The 24,979-nt window shown below is 38.9% G+C and overlaps 1 protein-coding gene across 9 annotated transcripts in view; it reads left to right on the top strand.

Moving 5' to 3' along the window:
- Positions 1-24,979, top strand: part of SNAP91 (synaptosome associated protein 91) — a 149,080-nt gene that overhangs the window by 27,106 nt on the left and 96,995 nt on the right. For all 9 annotated transcript variants that reach the window (XM_086707336.1, XM_086707339.1, XM_086707338.1 and 6 more), the window contains exons 3-4: positions 23,424-23,566; positions 24,210-24,285. In XM_086707336.1, the coding sequence (XP_086563462.1) occupies positions 23,424-23,566; positions 24,210-24,285 (219 nt within the window). The remainder of the gene's footprint in view (positions 1-23,423; positions 23,567-24,209; positions 24,286-24,979) is intronic.

Genomic DNA, 24,979 nt, shown 5'->3' with positions numbered 1-24,979 from the left:
GAATGCAGAGAGGATTGGAGTGATGGGAATCCGCTTAAAAAAACTATCTCAGAAGACCAGAAGCAAGTCTAAAGGGTTGGTAGGTGGTGTGTATAGGGAAACTGGAAAGAATGGATAGAGTAAAAGACATGAAGAAGATTATAATGATGTGTTGTTAAGGAAAGTGAAAGAGTCAAAGATGACAGGTTCCATGTCCAGTTTTGCCTTATAGAAGGGTTAAGTAAAAAAATTAAGCAGTGTGTGAGAGTCTTAAACCTCCTAAAAAAAAAAAAAAGAGAGAGAGAGAACGGTGATACCTCTTTGTGTTGGGCCTCACTTTAATTCTTTTTAATAATATTGAGATGAATGTTTTTGGACAGGGAAAATCAAGTGTTTATGATTTTTTGATCCTCAGTCTGTGCCAAGCAACACATTACGCATTGCTCCTACTGCTTATAGCCTCTGCCAGAAATAAGATGTCTTCCAGTGTGGAAAGAGCTGATGCAGCTCTGTATTTGGGGATGGTGCAGAGGGGTTTCCTCCCCACCAATAGTCATGCTCCGAGGGCATGACAGAGTAACTGTGTCCACGTGGGGTGCGTTCTGACCCTTATTATAGCTTTCTTGGAAGCATAAATGTTGGGCTTGTGGCATCCACTCATAATTCTTCTCTTGTTTACACCGTGAGGGACAAGTTTTGCTCCTTTTTGTAACAGGAAGTTAAAGCAGTGAATGGGGATGATCTTTAAAGAGAATTATAGCAAGGTCTATGCAGACATTCCACATCCTCCTCCTTTTTCTGCCACATTTTGGTTATCTTCTGGGAAGGAGACACAGACCTTGGTGTAACTCATTTTAAGAATGATTGTTATGGTTTTCTCCCTCCTTCTGTTCCTTTGAGAAAGAGGAGTAGTTACTCAAAGGTGACGCAAAGGTTTCTTGAAAACTGTTTTTAAATTCAATGCGATATGAAATCGTTTCTGATTTTTTTTTTAAATAATGGATAGAACTCCAAGAATTGGAGTTACTAACACAGGTTTTAGGGATGAGGAGAAAAGGAGCATTTATTATGTTTCTCTCAAAAAAAGTTTATTTTGTATCTATTATATTTTAGAAACTTTGCTCGTGATGTCTTCCAGAGCTCACATTCTAGTAAAGCACTCAGATACATGAATAAACCTGCATGATATTGTAAGATGAGCTCTAAAGGTGTGTAAACAGACCAGGGAAAGGACCATGTTTGGTAAAGTCAAAGGAAGCTCCCAAAGAAAGTATTGTATGAACATTCAGCATGAATGGGAGCCCTAGAGTGGACAGCAGGAAGAAGAGAATGCCAGACCTGAATGACAGCATATGCAAATACAGACAGGTGTGAAAGAGCACAGGAGGCTCCCAGTTTTGGAGGCATGCTGTGTGTAAGGAAGCAAGATGTGGTGCAGGTTGGGCAGGCAGCAGGAGCATGTTTCGGCCTTTTTCGACCAGGCTTCCTCATCTGAACTACAGAACACAGAGCATGATATAAGTAACAATTTCAATTACCCCAATGATATCATATAACTAAAATCATTCCAGGTGGATGAAAGATAAGTCAATTTGTTACATTACAATGGCTACTTTAGGATATTGAGGAACCCAGGTTGAGAAGGACTTAATTATATGAAGCTATTTGTTTCTTTAGTAGAATGACATGCTCACATTTGCATTGAGGAATATATTTTTGAGAGCTAGTTAAAAATATAAAAAGGGTAGGGGGGGGCACCTGGGTGGCTCAGTAGGTTAAGCATCTGACTCTTAATTTCAGCTCAGGTCATGATCTCCCAGTTGGTAGGATCAAGCCCTGCACTGGACTCTGAACTGAGCATGGACCCTGCTTAAGATTCTCCCTCTGTCTCTCTCTCTCTCTCTCTCTCTCTCTCTCTCTCTCTCTCCCTCCCTCCCTCCCTCTGGCCCCACCATACACGTGCACTTGCATGCGCCTCTCCCTTTCCCTCCCCCACTCCCCCCTGTCTCTCAAAATAAATATTTTTTCTAAAAAGTAAAGTAAGGGAACAAATTATGAGATAAGTGGGACAGTGTTCTAAGCAGAAGTTAATAAGATGATTAAGGTAGAGCAGAGAAAGTTTTAGAGACATGTACGCGGCAGCATCTATATGACTTGGTAATTGATTGAACATAAAAAGCAAGACAGAAGGGACAGTGCTGAGCTAGAAAGCTGAGGTGCCTTTGTGAATGGCAGCACCATTTTCTGGGCTAGGCGAAGTAGGTTTGAAGAGAAGGTAATGATTTCCATTTTTGTGTTGCTGGTCTCTTTTAGATTATCCAGGTCTAGTGGAAGTAGAGGCATGGAAAAGATTGCTTGAAAAGATAGTCTTGACTGAGAAAGGAGAAGGACTGAGGAAGTTTTCTTGGGGACATCCATTATTTAAGGGATTAGGGGAAGAAGAAGAGCTTTATTGGAGACTAAGAAGAAAAGGCAGAGATAAGAAAAGGGCCAGAAAAGGGTGGTTCTCCGAAATCCCAGAAATACAACATTATAAAAATTAGGTCAGTATTGTCCAGTAGCACATGAAATGGATTAGGATAGGAACTAGAGAGTATCCACTGGTTTTGGCAGTTCAGTGGTCATTACTGACCTTGGAGCAGATTCAGTGAGGATTATTGTCATTTCATAGAGGCTCATAAGGGCTGACCAAGTTGTATTGGACTCCAGAGGTGTGAGTGAAGAAACAGAGAAAGAAAGAAGTGAGTTTAGGGGTCTAGAGTATAACACAAGGTCAAGAGAGGGATTTCATGTTTCCTTGTCCTCAGAAATGGACTATATTAAGCACATGTTTAAAAGATAACAGAGGAGGGGCGCCTGAGTGGCTTAGTCGGTTGAGCGTCCGACTTCAGCTCAGGTCATGATCTCGCGGTTTGTGAGTTCAGGCCCCACTTCCGGCTCTGTGCTGACAGCTCGGAGCCTGGAGCCTGCTTCGGATTCTGTGTCTCCTTCTCTCTCTGCCCCTCCCCCACTTGTGCTCTGTCTCTCTCTGCCTATCAAAAATAAATAAATGTTTTTAAAAAATTAAATAAAAAAAAGAGAACAGAGGATGATGGAAGGAAGTGAGTGGAGAATAGGCTGGGTGGGTGATGGGTACTAAAGAGGGCACTTGTGATGAACACTTGTTGCATGTAAGTGATGAATCTCTATAGCCTACCCCTGAAACCAATATTGCACCGAACGTTAACTAGAATTTAAATAAAAATCTTGAAAAGAAAGAAAAAGATACAGAGGAGAGGGTACAATAGAAAGAATTTAAAGGTACAGAGTAGGGAGAAAGGCCTGGGGGTTGGGAGCCCAGAATGAGCTGTGGCTGGAAAGGAGAGGAGGGCTCATCTTTCTCCAAGGTTGAGGAGAGAAAACAGTGAACTGTTATGTCACCAGATGGAAGGGAGGTCTAGAGGGTGTCAGAATTCAAGGGAGCCTGTAACTTAAAAGCACATTGCTTTCACTGCTGGGACTCAATAATGCGAGCCCTGTGACCTACAGAGCTTCACATTTAAAATTCATATCGAGGTGGCTAGGTGGCTCAGTCAGTTAGGTGGTTAAGTGTCTGACTTCAGCTCAGGTCATGATCTCACAATTCGTGGGTTTGAGTACTGCATCAGGCTCTGAGCCTAGGACCTGGTTTGGATCCTGTGTCTCTCTGCCCCTCCCCTGTTTGTGCTCATGCTCTCTCTCCCTCTTTCTCTCTTTCTGTCTCAAAAATAAATAAACATTTTAAAAATACAATAAAAAAAATCCGTATCTTGAGGGTTTGGAGGTCCATGATTCCTGTCACCAATCCCTATTTCAGAACACTTGGGGGACATGGTAGACCATGATCAGTCATCTTTGGGACAAGTTATTGCTTTTAGAGTTGATTAGAGTCAATAGATAACCCTCTAGTCTACCTCTCAACCCATGATCTTGTCTGTGATAGACAATTGCTGCTCAGAGTGTGTGCCCTTCAGTTATCCGTATTCTCTAGTATTTCTCACTGCCAACAGGTGCAATTCTTTTTCTTTCCTCATCTGTTTTTCCCTTGATGCTGTGTGTGTGTGTGTGCGTGCGTGTGTGTGTGTGCGCGCATGCACTCATGCATGGATGTGAGTGTGTGAGTGAGTAGGCTACTAATCTTTGTCATTTTGCAAACTACAGATGAATCTTCTTTTAGATATACAAAGACTTATCATTTGTCTTTATTTTGGGGATCTAAACTAATGGGAGAAAAGTGCTGAAGAGAAATGTGGGAAAATAGGCCTCTCTCTCTCTCTTTGGGCTGCAGGGTCACAACCGTTCTAAGGCTGTGTGCGTATTGTTCCACAGGGTCTGAAGAGGTGGACAGCCTTAAAAGAAGCAGTGACTGCTCTTGGGGGAAATGAAAATGAAGTCAGTAGTACCCAGGGACCTCAAGTGAAATAGGAGGCAGCAGGAGTAGAATAGTTCAGTAGGATTTTGTGGGAATGTACCATTGCTACAGAAAGAAATTACTAGGTTGAATTATATGAAATTGCTAAGGTTGTTAAGCCATTTTTTTTTTTTTTTTTTACTGAGACAACAGTGGTAATTTTGAGTAGTTCAACTGAATGTGTTCTTGATTCCAAATATACTTGTAAACTTTTGGATCTAACCCTTCTAAAGCTGGGAACTGCTATCCTTGATTATGTGTGGTTCTCTTTTCTATGATTATTACTTGGTTATAACAGTAAATGCTGTACCTGTATATTCCATTCTTATAGACTGTTACTCATAGAGCATGATCATTTGCCCACAACTGAAACTGGGGAAAATATTGATTACAAGCTGGGACAGCTTCCCTGGGGTCCTACTCTAGCCTGATTTCAGCTCCTGAGGTTTCAAAACTCTTACTCTACACAAGCAGTCCTCAGTAGGGGCTTAGTTTTCCCCAAAGGGGAAATTTGACAATACCTGGAGATGCTTTTGATGGTCTTGACTGGGGGAGGGGGGATGCTACTGCCATCTCTTGGTTAGAGGCCAGGAGAACTGCTAATCCTCCTGCATAGGACAGCACACTCCCCACCCGCCTCCAACCAAGAATTATCTAGCCCAAAATGTCAGTAGTGCCAAGGCTAAGAACCTTCTTTTAGACTGAGCACCAGGGAACTTTAGAAAACACTTGCAACGTTATACATCATATTTCTTAGTGGTGAGCATAAAAAGTTTATCAGGAAATGGGCAGAACTGAGAAGAATTAAATTTGTAGAGAATGTAGTGGAGTGCAATTGATGGCCAAAATATCCTGTGTTTGTGAAGCCGCTAGTCTGCAGAGCATGCTCTGAGCATTAGACGTGGAGAGTTTTAAAGACGAGTTGGATCACCAAAGAGTGAATTTTTTGGTGGGAAGTAACAGTGCCAAATTTCTTATACCATATGAATGAAGGGAAATGCAAATGAGAAGATCCGAAGTTATAGAATAGGATAAGAGGGAGGTAGCCACAACAGAAGGTTTGCAAATTCAAAACCTTACTTGTTCCTTCTAAATTGTATAGTGATATGTCTGTTACTATGGTTATTAATGTGTGTAACGTTCTAAACACAGATGGTTGTATAGGTATGAATGGAAAAAAAGAGTCGTGGTATGATAAACTCTGTAGTCCTAAATTTTTAGACTTTACTGATACATGTGAGAGAGGTTTAGCTTTTTCTGTGACATAAATTGTGTGACCCTGAAGACTTTATAAATATATTTGACTTGACTCACTCCTTCCTCTTAGTGCTAAAGAGATGTTACGGTGTCTTTAAAAACAGCTATTAAGAATGAATAATAATCAAGTATTACCTGTGTAATGAGAAAGATGGTTATATTTTGAGTTAGCTTATCTTTATGAAAAAAGATAAGTGGACACGGGTAGTATATACCTTTTTGTTGCCAATTACAAACATTGAAGCTTTGTAAAGTCTTAACTATCACCTTCTTGTAGGACAATCTGCTTAATGTTTAAGTTCCTTAGGTGTCTCACCAGAGCCTGTAATCATAATGTACCTGAAGTATAGTAAAACTTAGGACTAACCTACCAAAGAAACTGACTGTTGCAATATTTCCAGGGTTAAAAAAGAGTGAGTTTCATTATGGGTCATCAGAAAGCTCTTTCCTCCTAGCCCCCTAATCTGTTGTGGAATCAGCAACTTAATTCTTTTTTTTCTGGCCATTGAATGGAAGAGAGCGGTCTCAGTTAGCCTGATGGGGATTCTCCACTGTGCAGGGCTTGTTGCAAAAGAAAAGAAAGGCAGGCGACCTGGCATTTCAGGGGTCAACGTACTGATTTACCTTGCTGCTGCTACCACCTGTTTATCGGAATTTCTGTTCAATACTTTCCCCCCTATATCCACTCATCAGTAAATGTAGTGTCAACATTTCCTGTTGGGTGCTTCTAAAGCAAATGTAGAACCTGTTCTCAGTTTTTCCTTTTTTTTTTTTTCCTTTTTTTTCTCCCCTAGGAATTAAGGATCTATATGGAGGAGAGACTTACATGTTCTTTTCATCTCACTTTAACATTCTTTTTCTTTTACTGCAGTAAAGTTTTGTATCTATACAGTAAAGATACATTAAGAACTATAGTTGTATCCTTTGATATTTCAAAAGAGCATAGAATTAGGTGTTTTTTGGACATTTCCTACTATGAAGTTCTGTAAAAGTTTCTGAAAAAATAAAAATAAGACTTTGGGAGAGGCCAAGGAGATAAAATAATATTGGGAAGTGTTGCCAAGGAATCCTGCCTAGGGGAGAAGGAATTGGAAGGTAGATAAAAATCCAGCCTTGTACTAGCCTTGGAGTGAAAGATGGATGTGAATTTGGGAGACATTCTAGAGATTAGGCTATAGATTACAGCAAAGGGGAAGAATCCTGAGTGTCTGCAGCAGAAGCTGCCATTTTGGGATATTGTTTATTTTTAGGGAACATAAGTTGCACATGTTGGTAGGGAGCTTGATTGGAACAGAAAACTGATGCCTTCTTTCTGCTGCTTGGGTCCTAGCTATGAAATACTGCTTTTCTTTATGGCTGGAGAGCACTGTAAAAAGAGGCATTGAATATAAAGAATTAACTGAGGATGAAGTGACTATTACTTTCTGAGAACAGACTAGAAAGTGATGGGCTGTGGTTAGAGCATGGGAAACTTAGGTTAGATAGTTCAAAAGACATGCAGAGTTGATGAGTTTTGGGATATGGTAAATTTACTAATGTGGTAAATTCTTGAGACACCCCTAAAATACTGTTTTGTGATAACTTAAATGCAAACTCCTTATGCTTATTTTTAGTTTAAGGCTCTGTGAAAAAAAAAAAAACAAAAACAAAAACAAAAACCTTAAGGCCATCAAGTAAATAAGACATGAGTTAATTTATCTGACACACCTGAAGACTAGACACAGGTAGTGGATCATCGTGTGGCAGTAGCAGGAAATCAGAAACCCAAACCACACGTATCTTCTAAAATCTCCCTGGCAACGAAGTCAGCAAAGGCCATCCTTCCAGCAATTACTGCCAGCTTAGAGAACTGGCTTGAGATTCTTTGTGGATTGCCCAGAACACCAAGATCTTCTGTTTCAGTGGCCTGTTACAAATGTCATCTTCCACCTCTTTGGTGCTACCTACTTTTTACATGCCCTTTTAAAGTCCTGTTCATATAAATTGTCTGATTCTTAACACCTAGAATTCTTTTGAAACCCACAGGATAATTTATAAATTTTTTTTTCAACGTTTATTTATTTTGGGGACAGAGAGAGACAGAGCATGAACGGGGGAGGCGCAGAGAGAGAGGGAGACACAGAATCGGAAACAGGCTCCAGGCTCTGAGCCATCAGCCCAGAGCCCGACGCAGGGCTCGAACTCACAGACCGCGAGATCGTGACCTGGCTGAAGTCGGACGCTTAACCGACTGCGCCACCCAGGCGCCCCAACCCACAGGATAATTTATAAGAAAACACTTGGAGAGGATAAAATATAAAAGCAACATAGTGTTATGGCTAGTGGACATATGTAATTATTTCTGCCTTGTGGCTGAAGACTCTAGGCTAAATAAATCCAGTGACTTATTTCCAGGTTGCATGGTTAATGCCAGAGTGAGCTGTGTATGGATCCTAAAAGACAAAAATATAAACTACCAATTTTTGTCTTAATAGTTTTCTACCAGCAGAAGCTTAACTAGAGTTAACTGAAGATGAAATATTTGGCACATGGACTGCTTACATCCCCCAGCCCCCAATCTCATGCAGTAGTGGTACATGGCTCTGGACTCAGGTTCATGCGGGCAGGTGGTTGGGCTCTTAAGCTGGCTCCTTGGAGCTTTGTGACTCACGAGGCTGCATTCAGGAGACAGCATGGTCAGTATCTCCTCTACTTCAGTGGGTCAAAAGAATCATAGTAATTTATGATGTTGACTTTGAAAAGTTGCTGATGGCTACCCCTGAAACTGACCCATGTTTAGAATTTAGAACACTCTTGGGTATAGCTTGTCATGATGCCTCAATGATTGACATAATTCTTAGGACATCCTTTTATGTGCCCCACAGACAGTAGACATACCTTTCGATGTCGTTCAAACATTACACAAGGCATGGCATTCCCTATGGTTGGAAGTGAAATCAAAGAAGTGAAAGAGTAGGTGGAAGTGGGTAGAAAGAGGAACAACATAAATGGAAGCACCCGCCTCACTTACCCTGCTTCTCTCTCCCAGGGGGTACAAGAGGGAAGTCATCCCACTGTCCAGATACTGTAAGCTTGTCATTCTTGATTCCTCTCTGTAGCTCATGCCTCCCATCAAATCCATCAGCTAATCCTCTTGGCTCTACCTTTGAAATATCCAGAATCCTACCTTTTGTTTTCCTGCTTTTATCTCATTGCCACACTGATACCAGCTCATTATGTCACTCTCACCTGAACTATTAAAGTAACCTCCTTTTCTTTTCTTCCTGACTTCACTCCTTCCACCCGGACTATGCTCCACACAGCCACCATAGTAAATCTTCAAAATATAAGTTGGCTCATGTTATTCCCTTGATCCCTCCAGCAACTTTGCTGCATTTTAATGATATATCAAGTCCTTCTTGTGACCTGTAGTATATTTTCTTTTCCTGATCAGTTCTGTCTGCCACTCTCTCCCTTGCTCACTGTTCTCCAGACACACTAGCTCTCTTGCTGTTTCTTGAACCCATTAGGCATGTTCTTACCTTGCGGCCTTTGCATTTGCTGTTTGCTCTGCATGGAATATTCCTTCCTTGCTGCATTTAGGTCTCTTTAAATGTTATAGCCTTTAAGAGGCCTTTTCTGGTCACCCTATCTGAAATAGTACCCACTATTACTCTCTGTCCCCTTATTTTATTTTCCCTCACAGTACTTATCTCTGCTGGGCACATGATAAGCATTTAGTAAAAATTTGTTAATGAATTAAATGAATTAACAAAGTATGCCAAGTCCTTTTTGATATAGGTAGCAAAGGGTAAATCTAATTATAATTCTGTGTGTATCTGTCTCTTTTAGTGTGTATTACCCTATGTATATAGTAGAGTATATGTGTGTAACTATATATAAATATAGTATATATTATTTATATACTTTACAGATTTTTATATACAGATGCTTTGATATCCATTCCTTACACATCAGGCTCTGTGCTACATATTTTGTTTGCATTACCCACTTTACTAAAACAGCTGTCAGATAGGTGCCATTATTATCTTCATCATAATAATGTAGAAATGGAAGTTAAGAAAGGCAACTTTGCTGAAGGTCACACAGTTATTAAATAACAGATGGTAATTGAACTGGATGGATCTGGTCCGGTTCCAAAACCTTAACTGAAATGACTCACTACAGTGTGGATGCATCTCCTTATTTCAAATCTGCCAAAATCCTATGGGGGAACAAACAGCATAAGAAGGGGATTTTTGTACTATATATTTCTACAAAGGACTACAACGTTTACATATTTTTCTTTGAGATGAAAAAATGTTTTACAAATAGTTTACCTAAATAGTTTAGGAACTAGATTACATTAAAATTCTAGTAATGTAAAAATACAAGTAAAGTTTTTATTGAACTATATTGACTAAATTAAGTGGAAAAAAATTTATTTTTTAAAAATCACTTATTAATTTTGAGAGAGCATGTGTGAGCAAGCAGGGGAGGGGAAGAGACAGGGGGAGGGAGAGGGAGGGAGGGAGGGAGAGTATCCCAAGCAGGCTCCCTTCTGTCAGCGCAGAGCCCAATGCGGGGCTTGAACCCACAAACTGTGAGATATGACCTAAGCCAAAAAAATCAAGAGTCAGACGCCAACCTACAGAGCCACGCAGGCGCCCCAAGTGAAAAAAATTTAAAAGCTCACAGTTTGCACCTTTCCATTTAAAGAGGAATTTATTTGAAGAAGGACACTGTTGTTAAGTTCTGCAAATAACTGTTCGTCATAGCGGGCACATTTACAAGCTGCTTCCCCTTGATCTCTGTAAAGCCATAGGTGTTTATTCTTTTATTTCTGGCTCCATTCATCCTCGTCACTTACAGTTAACAGTTGAGGGTCATCAACTCTTACTCCTGCTGGTCTACCTTTGCTGTCATGTATGCAGTTCTCAACACCTCGCTCCGTGGGGCGTCACTCCCACCGCAGCCCTCACGAGGTCATTTCATTCTGCACGCCCAGGCTAGCCTACACTGGCTGCAGTTCTGTCAACATTTCCCCTCAACCTTTAGGATGTCCATGGGATGTCTGACCACCTCCTGCCTATTTTTGTTCTGATTATTTTCTAGTCATCCTCCTGTCACCTCAGAACTTCTATATGCAAAATTTATATTTTATAAAGTTATTTCACATTATCAGGTCTTCTTTCTGCATAGGAGAAAGATACTCTCTTTCTCTTTCCCAAAATGCAAGCCTTTCATCTATGCTCTTGTCCTATAACCAGCTCACCTGCCACAGAATTTCTACACAAAGGACCCCTTTTATCTCAAGGGAAGGCACTGCTGGGGGTTGTTGAATGCTATAAAAGGGCAGAAACAATGGGGTCTTGAGGAGCAGGGAGATACTCAAGTGATATCATAGCTGGGACACTGTATAAGTCATGGGCCTGGTTCCTTTTGTTGTGTGTTGTTGCAATTTGTATCACTTAGGATTCTTTCAGCTGCAAGTAAAAAGAATGCCCCAAGTTGGGAGTTAATAAATTAATTTACTATCTTCCTTAACAAGTCTGGAGGTGGGGCAGTTCCAGCTCAACAGCACCACCACAGACCTAGGTGCCTTTCATATTTCCCCACTGCTGTCTCTAGCTTGCTGAAGTCTATCCTCGTGCCTCAAGATGACCATGATGTCACATGCATACACAACTACATCCATTGAAGGCGAGGAGGCATGTTTCCACTCTGTTAATTATAAAGTGCTATTTAATACAAAGAAAAAGGTTTTCCCAGGTGACTCAGCAGACTACCCTTTGTATGTCCATGTCTAGCTACAAGGGAAGCAGGGATGGCACGCATCTGACATTTTTTGCTTTTCTGATGGGTGGACCAGCAGAGGGGATGGGTGGCATCCTGCTGGTACAGAAGAAGAGAGAAGGAAATAGGTATTGGTGAGGCAACCATTAACGTCTGCCATTCATACTGAGCCGAGAACAACCTTGAAACCATCTGCATCGTTATCTTTTTGTATTGCCCAAATTGGAAAGATTACTTTCTGTTTTCAAATGTTTGAGTTCTTTGATGTTGTTAACTAGCAGGAAGGAAGTGAGAGAGTCGAGAAGGAAGAAAAAAAGATATAAATTGAAAAGAACAGTTTATCAATTTACGCATAAGTTAGTTCATGTGGCAGATGCTCTGAGCTGTTGATGTTTAAAATGTGTGTATTGGCAATCATGGTTCTGTAGCTTTGCATTTTCTTTCTGAGGGCATAAGTTTAGATGATGATTGTAAGATAAAGGAATGACCCATCTTTGTTCCCCTTTCTGGCATTCAGTCTAAGGAAAATTGCTGTTCTAGTGGTGTTTGCCAGAATCTTGTAATTAAACTTACAGAGAGATTTTTAAATAGGAATATAAGTTGCCTTTCTGAACTTTGGCTGCTGATAAAAGCATATCAGTGACATAGAAAGTAACTCTAATTTGGTGATGCAGTTGTATCCAGTAAGAATTATGGAAAGAGGAGTGCCTGGGTGGCTCAGTCGGTTGGGCATCCGACTTCGGCTCAGGTCATGATCTCATGGTTGTGAGTTCGAGCTCCGCGTTGGGCTCTGTGCTGACAGCTCGGAGCCTGGAGCCTGCTTCGGATTCTGTGTCTCTCCATCTCTCGGCCCTTCCCCTGCTCATGCTCTGTGTCTCTCTGTCTCTCAATAATAAATAAACGTTAAAAAAATTTTTTTTAATTAAAAAAAAAAGAATTATGGAAAGAAAGAGACCCCTCATATCAACTATCAGTTTTAGTCTGGAAATACTTTATACTGAGGCAGATAATGCTAAGCCAGCCATAGGCATCTCATTTATTAAGTGTCTTTTATATGCCAGGGCTTGTGTCAGGTACCAGGGATCAAAAGATACAGATATGACTTCATTTCTGCCTGTTGGATCTTGAGCTCCAATATAGCAAAGACATATGTGAATCAACAATTATAATTTTATGTAATAAAGACTGTAATAAAGATGTGTAAAGATTAGCACAAATGACGATGTCTATCCTATAAGGTAGTTAATATTACTCCCATTTCTAGGTGAAAATACAGAGCCACAGAGTGGTCAAATTCAGTAGCAGAGTTAGGTTGTAATCCAGGTCTCTGGTGCCAAGTCCAGTATCCTTTGCCACACTCTGCATGGAAGAGAAAACTAAAGCCTCTCCTCCCTTTGAGGGCGATATTAGAAGAGGCTTCTTGGAGGTTATATTATTTGAGATTGCCTTAAAAGATGAGATCTCAAGCAAGTGAAGGCAGAGATATTCCAGGCAGTAAGAACAGAATGAAAAAGTATCAATGCAACATTGTTGGTACACCATGTGTAGCAAAAAGGAGGAAAGGAGCTATGCCTGATAGAAGGCCTTTTACTCCGGGTTGAGGTCATTGTGTTTAATTCAGTGGGCAGCAGAAGGCCCCCAGCGGGGTTTTGAGCAGGCGACTGCCAGGATCAGAAGTGTACACTTGGGTGGTCATTTTTCCACAAGTACATCTAGTTGGGCTGGACGCAATCCAGAGAACAGGTTACAGAGCAGTCCAGGTAAGAGTAAGAAGGGCCCTGTCATATGCCATCTTTCACATGGCTCAGGTGGTTGAGAGTCTCACACAGCAGTGGAAAAAGAAGTAGGTGATCATGAATTTGAGAGTTATTCAGGTGTGTTGCATTTTCTTATTTTAGTGAATAATTATTTACAACTCTCAAAAGTTAAACTTCTTTTTCCACTTATATCTATTTCTTTTCTTCTACTACTTTTGGATATTATCTTGCCTCAGAGGAATTTTCCAAAACATGTTCAAGTGCTTAAAACTACCAAAATGAAAGACTTCTGCTTTGTGGCAAGATGGAGTAACAGGGTCCATATTTACTCTCCTGCCTGAAAGAACTGAGAAACTGGACTAAATGTATTCAATAACTGTTTTCAGTATTTTGGATGTCAGACAATAGGGCACAATGATCTCTGAGAGGCGGAAAACAAAGTGAGTTCTACGTTTTAGGAAAGAGAGATTCCAGGCTGTAGCAAAAGGTGGAGGACGCCACCTGAACTGCAGCCTTCTCTGAACTGCGGGGATGGAGCTGGGTCTCTGAGAAGATTGATACAGTTAAAATGACCTTACCCAGGCTGATCAGAAAGAAAAAGAAAAAAACATAAATTACCGGTACCACATAATTATGAGACAGATGACATCACTGCTGATTCTATAGATGTTAAAAGGAAAACAGGGAATACTGCTAACGACTTGTTGCCAGGATAACAACTGACGTGAAAAGGACAAATGTGTTGAAAAGCGCAAACTACCCAGACTCATTCAAAAATAAATAAATAACCCGAATAACTCTGTATCTATTAAAGAAATCAAAGTTATGGTTAAAAACGTCTATCAAAGAAAACTCCAAGACCGGAAAAGAAATAACCCCAGCTCTTCACAAACTCTTCCAGAAAATTGAAGATGAGAGAATACTTCTCAACTTATTCTATGAGGCCTTTACTCTGATTGCAGAACCAAAGATATTACAAGAAAAGAAACTGTAGTCTAATATTCCTTATAGACATGCATGTAAAAAGTCTTGACAAAACATTAGCAAATCAAATCCAGTGACAGAAAGATAAAGCATCATGACCGAGGGAGTTTATCCTAAGAATGCAAGGTTAGTTTAACATTTGACCACTAATCAATGTAATTCACCATAACAACAGACCAAAAAAGAAAAACCATATGATCATCTCACTAGATATAGAAAATATATTGGACAAAATCCAATATCCGTCTATGATAAAAACTCTCAGCAAACTAGGAATATAAGGAAACTTCCTTAATCTCTGAAAAACCTACTGCTAACATCACGTTTAGTAATGAAAAACTGAATGTTTTCCCCTTAAGGTCAGGAAAAGAAAGGGATGTTCTTTCTCACCACTCTTCAAATTGCATTCTAGCCAGTAGCAACACCATCAAGAAAAAAAATAAAATAAATAATAATAATTGGAGGAGGAGAAAGAACAGGTATCAGGACTGTAAACAAGTAAAAACTGACTTTATCACAGATAGCATATCTATGTAGAATATATGATAGAATCCACCAAAAAAAAAACCCTGATAAGTGGGATAAGCAAAGCTGTGGGATATAGTCAAAATACATAAGTTGTATTTTTTAATGTTGGCAGTGAACAATTAGAAGTTGAAATGAAGGGGTGCCTGGGTGGCGCAGTCGGTTAAGCGTCCGACTTCAGCCAGGTCACGATCTCGCGGTCCGTGAGTTCGAGCCCCGCGTCGGGCTCTGGGCTGATGGCTCGGAGCCTGGAGCCTGTTTCCGATTCTGTGTCTCCCTCTCTCTCTGCCCCTCCCCCGTTCATGCTCTGTCTCTCTATGTCCCAAAAATAAATAAACGTTGAAAAAAAAAAAAAAGTTGAAATGAAAAATGGGGTGCCTGGGTGGCTTAGTCAGTTAGGCATCTGACTCTTGATTTTGGTTCAGATCATGATCTCGGGGTTGTCAGATTGAGCCCTGCATCAGGCTCTGTACTGAGCGGGGAGTCTGCTTGAAATTTCTCTCTCATTTCTCTCTCTCTCTCTCTCTCTCTTTCTCTCTCTCTCTCATACTCTCTTTCTCTCATTCTCTCTCTCTCTCTCTCTCTCTCTCTCTCTCTCTCGGCTACTCTCCCCTGTTCCCACACACTCCCTCTCAGATAAGAACAAAATTTTTAAAAAGTTGAAATGTAGGGGAGTCTGGGTGGCTCAGTCAGTTTAGCATCCAACTTTGGCTCAGGTCATGATCTCATGGTTTGTGGATTGGAGACCCGTGTTGGGCTCTGTGCTGACAGCTCAGAGCCTGGAGCCTGCTTCAGATTCTGTGTCTCCCTCTCTCTCTGCCCCTCCCCACCCTCTCTCTTTAAAAATAAACATTTTTAAAATTTTTAATAAATAAAACGTTGAAATGTAAAAAAAACAGTATCATTTACCATGTTATCAAAATGTGTGAAATACTTAGGAATGAACCTGGCAAAATACATGTAAGACCTGAATACTGAACACTGCCCAACGCTGCTGGGACAAATGAAAGCAGATCTAAGTAAGTGGGGAAACAGACTATGTATATAAGTGGGAAGACTCAGTATTGCTAAAATGCCAGATCATCCCAAATTGAACTATACATTCAACATGATCCAAATCAAAATCCCAGCAGACAATTTTTGTTAAAATTGAGAAATTCAACATAAAACTCATAGAGATACAAAGGATCTAAAAGAGCTAGAAAATACTTTGAAGAAGAACAAAATTGGAGGGCTAGCACTCATTGATTTCAAGAATTATTAAAATTTACAATAACATGGGGCACTTGGGTGGCTCAGTCGGTTGAGCGACCGACTTTGGCTCAGGTCATGATCTCACGGTTTGTGAGTTCAAGCCCCGCGTCGGGCTCTATGCTGACAGCTCAGAGCCTGGAGCCTGTTTTGGATTCTGCGTCTCCCTCTCTCTCCGCCCCTCCCCCACTCATGCTCTGTCTCTGTCTCAGAAATAAACATTAATTTTTTTTAATTTACAGTAACAAAGATAGTGTATTGGTATAAAGACAGACAAATGGATGAATAGAACAGAGTTAGTCCTGAAATAGACCCCAAGATATATGGTCCACTGATTTTTGACAAAGGTACAAAGTGGGAAAGAATAAAAGGGAAGTTTCTCAACAAATGGTGCTGGAACAATTTGATATATGTGAAAAAAAAAAAAACCCTATATCCTCTCCCCATACCATTTATAAAAACTAACAATGTATTGTAGATCTAACATACAATCCTAAAACTATAAAACTTCTAGAAGAAACAGTAGAAAATCTTTGTGACTTTGACTCAAGCAAAGATTTCTTAGGTATGACACAAAAGCACAAGCCCTTAAAGAAAATCTTGGTAGATAGGACTTCACATAACTGAGAATTCCTGTTCTTTGAAAGGCATTTAAAAGCATGAAATGAGAAGCCATAGACTTGGAGAATGTATTTGCAAATTATATATCTCATAATCAACTTGAAGCAAAATAACTCCATAATTAGAAAACAATCCAATAAAAATGGCTAAGAATTCATACCTGTGGCAAATAAAGTAACAAAAAGTACATGGAAAATATGTTCAACTTCAGTAGCCATTACAGAAATGCGAAGAAAAGCCATCATGAGACACCTTGTCATGCCTGTTAGAATGGCAAAAAGATAAACTATAGTGCCTGTATGCTGCTGGTAGGAATGTAACGTGATACAACCATTTTGCAAGTAGTTTGGCAGTTTCTGATATATTTACTTCCAAATGATTTAACCAGTCTACTCCTAGGCAGTTACCCAAAGGAACTGAAAGCGTATGTCCATGTGAATACTTGTATACAAATGTTCATAGCAGTTTTACTTGTAATAATCAAAAACTGGAGTCATTCCAAATGTCCATCAGTAGGTGAATGAATAAACAATTTTGTTATGTCCATATAGCAGAATACACCTCAGTAATAAAAAAGGAATGCAACAATTGGATGAGTCTCAAAATAATTATGCTGAGTGAAAGAAACCAGACTTCTCCCCTGCCTCCCCCCTCCAAAAAAAAAGTATGATTCTCTTTATTAGAATCTTTATGTGTTGGTAGATACAAACTAATGTATGTTGGCTAACAGCAAATTGGTGGTTGCTAAGAGACAGCAGCAGAGAAGAATGGGGAGGGGTAGGGAAGAGGAATTATAAAAGGTTTCTAGGAAAACTTTGCCGGTGATGGATATGTTCACTATCTTGATTTTGATGATAGTTTTATGGATGGATATTTGTCAGCATTTATAAAATAGTATTCTTTAAATGTGTATAGTTTTCTTTGGTATGTCAGTTGTACTTCAATAAAGATACTGTCAGTTGATTAAGCACCTGACTCTGATTTTGGCTTAGGTCATGATCTCGTTGTTCCTGAGTTCAAGCACCGCATTAGGCTCTCTGTTAGCAGCAACCCTAGGATCCTAGGATCCTTTGGATCCTCTGTCCCTCTCTCTCTTTGCCCCCCGCTCTCTCTGCCCCCCCCAACTCATTTTCTCTCTCTCAAAAATAAACATTTAAAAAAAAACTATCTTTAAAAGATAACAGTTCTGTCTCAAGTTCAGCTAACACTTTGAATTCTAAGGAATTCAAATATGACAGATATTTTAGCATTTAGATTCGCACAATTTTCAGGAACTTTTTTTCTGCATGTTTATGTCTATGCTTTGTTTTAATTTTTTGAAATTTAAAAAATTGAAACCCTTTATTTGTTGAGCAAGTAGAGCAGTAGATACTTGTATACACTACTAGTGAAAATCTAAATGTTGTAACCACTATGTAAAAACATTTTGTAAGGTTAACTATGTAGATACGCTACAACCTAGCAATTCTCTTTTTAGATATATACCAAGAATAGCAACTCTCAAACTGTTTGGTCTCAGGATACCTTTGTACTTTTAAATTATTGAGGAATTTTGAGAGCTTTTGTTTACATGAGTTATATCTTTAGAAATGTAATGTATTAGAAATTGGAACTGAGAAAGCTTAAAAATACTTTTTATTTTAAAATAACAGTAGTAAACCTATTGGCATATTAACACAAATAATACTTTTAGGGAAAGTAATTATTTTCTAAAACAAAAATATGGTGAGAAGAATGGTATTGTTTTAAATCTTTATACATATTTTTCATGTCTTGTTCAATAGAAGACAGATGCTCCTATCTGTTTCTATATTCAGTCTCTTGGGATATACTGTTTGAGTTGAAGTGTATGAGGAAAATCGGTCCTCACACAGATACACAGTTGGAAAGGGGAGAACTATTTTAATAACTTTTTCAGAAAATTGGTGGATTTCCTTCTTTGATACTGTACCATAACTCTCTAAATGGGAGTTTCTTTCTTTCTTTCTTTCTTTCTTTCTTTCTTTCTTTCTTTCTTTCTCTCTCTCTCTCTCTCTCTCTCTCTCTCTCTCTCTCTCTCTCTCTTCTTTTCATTGTTTATTTATTGAGAGAGAGAGCATGCATGAGTGCACAAGCAGGGTAAGGGGAGAGAGAGAGGGAAAGAGAGAATCCCAAGCAGTTTCCAAACTGTTACCACAGAGCCTGAAGTGGGGCTTAAACTCAGGAACCATGAGATCATGACCTGAGCTGAAGCCAAAAATCAGATGCTTAACCAACTGAGCCACCCAGGCAACCCTTCAGTAGTAGTTTCTTGAATTTAGATTGCAATAGTGATTCTGAAACAACATCAGTGAATTTTTTGTACTCTGTTATGTTAAAATCCATTCTCATTGGTCCACCTTAGAATTAATTGAATTTTTATTTTGTAACATGTACTAGCCATTTGAAAAATATTGGTTTGCAGAGTTACTTACATCGTCCAAATGTTGTCATATTTCATTATATAATATCAACAAATGATACTCGTGAATGTCACCAACAATCTTAACAGAGAGCTGGAAAATTGTGAAGCTTAGTGTGGCAGATACAAGTTTTCAAAAATTCTAATTTTAACTTAAAATATGGAATTTTATCATTGGCAACCAGTACTGTCATTTGTTTTCTTTGACAGGCTCACTTTCTTTATGGTTGAGAAAATGACTGCTGAATACCAAGTCAGAATCACCATGATTTGAAGTCTGTCAGTCACTCTTTCAAGTAAAAATCACAGTCTACAGAAGTGGTTAGTTCATTTCACAATTCAACACACAATTGCTTTTCCAGCATTCATCTCTGTTGTGCATCAGAGTTGCTTTATGCACACTTCCCATTTAGTGACAGAACAGGGTCAGCAAGCATTTTTCTCTAAAGGGTCAGAGAGTAAATATTAGGCTTCGTGGACCACTGAATTTAGTTTCAGTTGAGCATTGTAAGTATTCAACTATGTCACTGTGGTGTGAAAGCAGCTTTAGACAAAATGTAAACAAATGGGCATGGCTGTGTTCCAATAAAACTATTTACAAAACAAGAAGCATGTCCAGGTTGCCCAACAAGCTATAATTTGCCAGCCCCTGACAATAGAATATTAAAAAGATGAATATTTTAAGGTCAGGATTTAATAAAATCTATAACTTCTGCTTCATCAAGGACATGCCTCTCAGTAGCATTGTATCTCATCACTCATTCTTCCATCTCCACTCCACTCCACTCCCCATCCTTACCTCTCTCCATTGTGTGGCACTCCTCTCTGAGGCTAACACTAACATCTCTAGAATTCAGAAATTCTAGAGCTCCTTCTGCCTCTAGAATTCCCCATAAGTTATGTCTGCTCTTTTCAACCTTACCTCTTTTTGGCTTTTCCTACTTAGATTTAAATATGCTTAAATGTGTTCCATCTTTAAACCTTAAAAACCATCCTTTGACCCTCTCCCCTTCACAACTAGTCTGTACTTGAGCTTTATTTCCTGCGCATGGCAGCAGGCCGATAGTTGTATGTATTCTATTCTTGGGGTTCGGTTTGTGAAGACTCAGTAGTAGTTGACATTGGTGATCCCTAATTGCTTCTTGAATTTTGTGAAGCTCTCTTCTTAATTGGCTTTCACAATTTCACTTTCCTGGTGGGCTTCTCTTTGCCATCTGTTACCTCACTCATTTTTCTTCCATTTATCTCTAAATGTTAGTCTTTTTTAGCTTTGATTCTTATTTCTTATTTATAACATAATCTCCATGGAGGGAGAGGTATTACCTCTTCTACTTACATGATTTCAGCTCCCATTTCATTGCTGATGACTCCTAAATTTGTATCTAGGTCGAGTGTTGGTTCTGAACTGTATTTATTTTATTTTATTTTATTTTTATTTTGGAGCATGAGCAAGGGAGAGGAACAGAGGGAGAGAGAAAGAATCTTAATTAAGTAGGCTCTGCACTCAGAGTGGAGCCAGACACAGGGCTTGATCCAATGACCTGAGCCAAAATCAAGAGTCAGACGCTCAACTGACTGAGCTACCCAGGCACCCCAGCCTGGACTTTAGAACATGCTTCCAGGCCACTATCAGACATCTCAACATTGATCTTCGCAGCTACTTCAAATGTTTTGTGTTCAAAATAGTTTATGTCTTCTTTGAAACCAGCTTTCCTCCCTTTCCAGTAAAAAGCATTTACTGGACCCCAAACCAGAAATCTGAAATTGGTCATGATTCCTTTTCCTTTCCCCTCTAATATCCATTTGCTCACCTGGAGACATCAGTTGAGCCTCCTGAATATTTTTCTACTCCATTCATTATCTCCCTCTATCCCTACTGCCTTTTCATTAGCCAGGCTCATCTCATCTCATTCTCAGCTGGGCTTTCTAACTTACTCTCTTCCTGTATTCTAGTATATCTTTCCAGGCATATCTTATCCCATGCCTCTGTTTACCTTTGCAGATAAAATTTAGTAGTCACTGAATGATGTGGTTGACTATAAAAGTGAAGTCTTATACTTCTCTGCTAAAATCCTTCCAAGGCTCCTGTAGGGTGAAATCATGTGTGAGATCCCTCACTGGTCATGCCCTTGCTCTTCAGTTAAGTTCCTCCCCATCACCTGCCCACACATACCCAGCCCCCAAACTGCCACAGTTCTCCAAGGACATCTCACCTCTTAGGATTCCACACTTTGCTCACTTGGTAAAAATGTCCTTCTCCTCTCCCATGGCATAGCTGACTTTAGGATCCTCCCCATGGATGCTTTCCTAGTACCCTACTCTGTTCTCGTAATTCAGTGTGTGTATAAGAATACTTACAAACATTTGTTTTCAGTGCCTACTATGTTAAGACACTTTGCAATCCTTATAATAGTCCTGAAAGGTAGTAATTATTACCTCCTATTTTAAAGATAAGGGCCTAAATGAAAGAGATATTTTATTTGTTAGAGTTTGTATATCTAGGCAGGTGCTAAGCTAACCCTGGACCTGGGCTCTCTGGGCTCTATCTTGTTGCTTCTCTTTACTCATTTCTTAGAGGCTTTCTCAATTATCTGACCAGGTATTTGTCTCCTCTGACCAGAAATATGTTTCTGTATCCCCAGATCCCAGTTCAATAAATGAATGAATAAAATAATTTGTGACTGAAACAGAATTTCAAGTATAAAGTAGTCCCATGATACAGTCTCAAGAAACCATGTCACAGCTTTGTGATTTTTCTTTAAAGAATTGTTTGCTTATATTTTGGGCTAAAGTATGGGGTTTTTGGTAAATTTTGCTTAACAAATATTTATTGTGCACAGCGCACTCCACAGAAAACAGACATTGGCATGACTGTTGCCATCGTCAAGGAGCTTCGGTATGGTAGGAATTTACGAGGGATACACCTCTAACCTGAATACCCAGCGGGAACAAAATGCCTCAGATTTTAAAACAGAGGGAGACCACATCGGCCTGCACTTAAAAGGGAGCAGTATTTATTTCAGGGATGCAGTATCAACTTTTTTTAAACCTCATTTTTAATAAAATAGATAAATGAATAAAGCAAATGTATGGTTTATTGATTACTGAGCGTGGATTTTGGTCAGGAAAAGGATGGGTCTGTCTCTGCATTTGTTGCATGGGATTCTCTTGTAACTGAGTATCACCTGCAGTTCTCTGCAGGGTGGGTGCGGCTTGTAAGAGAAGTCTTGTAGGATTGTCCTGAGGAATCATACTGTGCTGTTGGAAGTACCAGTTGACCCTTGAACAATCCCAGGGGTTAGGGGCATTGACCACCCATGTAGTCAAAAATCTGAGGCTAACTTTTGACTCCTCCAAAATTTAACGACTAGTAGCCTACTGTTGACTAATAGTGACCAGAAGCCTTACTGGTAACCTAGTCAGTTAACACATATTTTATGCTACATGTGTTATGAACCATATTCCTTACAATAAAGTGAGAAGAGAAGGTTACTAAGAAAATCATAAGGAAGAGAAAATACATTTATGGTACTGTACTCTTAAAAAAATCTGTGTGAAAGTGGACCCTTGCAGTTCAAACCCATGTTGTTCAAAGGTCAGCCGTACCACCCTCAAGTCTGCGCTGCCCCAGTGTGGCTTAGCTTCTGTCCCGTGGCACATTGTCTTTGGTTGCCTCATACCTCTTCGGCAGCACCCGCCACTTTTTCTGAATGCTAGGCAGCCCACTTTGGCCACTATATAAATTTTTTTTTCCCTGAGGTACGACTGGAATCATAGTGATAATAAGTAGATATGGACAGTGAATGTATCATAAAGGTTTCTCTCTTATAAACTCAGGTCTCACCCTAGTAATTTAATGCATGCATGGTGTTCTTTGGTAGCTTAGGTAAGTGTGATGGATTTTTTTTTTTTTTTTTACTGTTTGCTCTCATCTGCCACTTAGGTGGTAAGTATATTTATTAGGACCCATCAGAATTAAAATCCAGGCATTTTAGCAGCTTCGTGTTTCAAAATATACATTTATGTTATTGCCTTCAAATGCTGTGTAGAATGAGTACATTTTTGAGACATTGTACTAGGAAAGAAGAATTAACATGAGGCTTAGCTTTCCTGTAATTTGTGATTTTAAAGAGTGATATTGGTACCAGAAAACCAATAAAATTCAGAATAGGACACAGAATTCCTTAGAAAAAAATAAGCTCAAGAAAAAAATAAATGCTTTGGGTAAAACATGTATTTATGTGTTCATGTGTAAAGATACTGTAATTTCATTTTAATTTGGTTATTATTGTCAAAGCAATTTTGGGACTCCTGTTTTAGTAAGCAGGTTTAAAAGTTTAAAACTTGAAATGAAGTTTTGTGTGTAATGATTAATATCATTGTTGGATTTCTCCTACTTTCATAGATTTGATCCAGGCTACCAATGAGACCAATGTTAATATTCCTCAGATGGCCGACACACTCTTTGAGCGGGCAACAAACAGTAGCTGGGTGGTTGTATTTAAAGCTTTAGTCACAACACATCATCTCATGGTGCATGGAAATGAGGTAAAGGAAGTAAATGAAGTAAACTTAACTTTTCTTTTTTTGGGTGGGGGAGGGAGGTTTTTATGGAGGGTTCTTTGACTTTTCACTAATTAGGAGAAGAAGAAGAGGAAATATATGATTCAAAATCATGGGGAGGAGTATAATTCTAATCTTCTCGTTAGCTATTTTTCAAAAAATAAATGTTAGACATTCTTTTGGAGACATTGAAATATTAAATATTACTGGTACTTAAAGTGTATATACCATATAAATGCATTAGTGGGCAAAAATGTCAGGAGAAAGGAACAATGAAATAATTTTTCCCATTAGGAATAGTCTTTAAATGAAAATTGCTTTCATAAAGATGCTTAATTTTGGAAAATATTAATAAAATAAAAATTACCCATTTTATATGGGATGCCTACTGAATCATATTAAATTGCAGTGTTTCTGTTATATAAGAAATGAAAGGTCATAAAATTTAATTCTAATTCAATGAGTACTTTTCAGTCTTTTTTCCCTTTCAGAGAAAGTGAGAGTGAGAAGCTTTATAACTGAGTAAAAAATAAAATCATTATGACAATTTGTAGCATCCTTTAGTATCAGAAATTGCTTAAAGGTATGATTTGGGAATATTGTTTTCATTCTAATTTTTGTTTTTCAGAGATTTATTCAGTACTTGGCCTCTAGAAATACACTATTCAATCTCAGCAATTTTTTGGACAAAAGTGGATCCCATGGTGAGAATATTTATGTTTTCTAATTTTTTGGATAATGCTTTTGATGCAGGTTTTTTTAATTTTTGAAGTGAGGTTATTAATCTGTAATTAGTGTGGCTGATAGTTCTGTTGGGTATTTAGGAAAAAGCTTAAAAGTAATTATATTGTTACTTTGTAGAGCTTCAAAATATTTAATTTTTAGACAACTCAGCATATAGATAACATTAACTTTACTTTTTGTCTTTTTCAGTGTTTACCTTAATAGTCAGTATTCTAGACCCACAATTGTTTATGAAAGTACAAAAGGCAATGAAATGAAAGGTACTTTCCCAATTAAAAAAAAAAAAGATTCCAGCCTTGAAGCAACGTTCTTCATAAATTAGAATTTGAACTGCAGTCATGTGTCCATTCATCATACTTACTGGTTGCCTATCATGTATAAGACAAGCGCATCAAGCAGGTAGTTCTCAGGTAGCTATGCGTATTAAGACGGAAACAGCCTGTTTTTTGAAATGATAAACAAAAATGCAAGGAAAATCAGAAAAGATAATTAATCTGTGCAAGGATGGTAGTATAACGAAATTGAAATGTCTTAGAATGTCTCATGCCTAAAGTATTTTTGCTTGCAGTAGGATTTAAAATGAGGCCTTTCTGATACACTTAGTGACCTCATTCTAGCATTATTTACATTTGGGGAATTTAAAAAAATTGGTAC

The sequence above is a fragment of the Puma concolor genome, chromosome B2 (assembly GCF_028749965.1).
Source record: "Puma concolor isolate L17-30 chromosome B2, mPumCon1.1.hap2, whole genome shotgun sequence".
In the NCBI taxonomy this organism is placed as follows: domain Eukaryota; kingdom Metazoa; phylum Chordata; class Mammalia; order Carnivora; family Felidae; genus Puma; species Puma concolor.
Note: the sequence above shows the minus strand (reverse complement) of the source record. Positions and strands in the feature narration are given on the sequence as shown.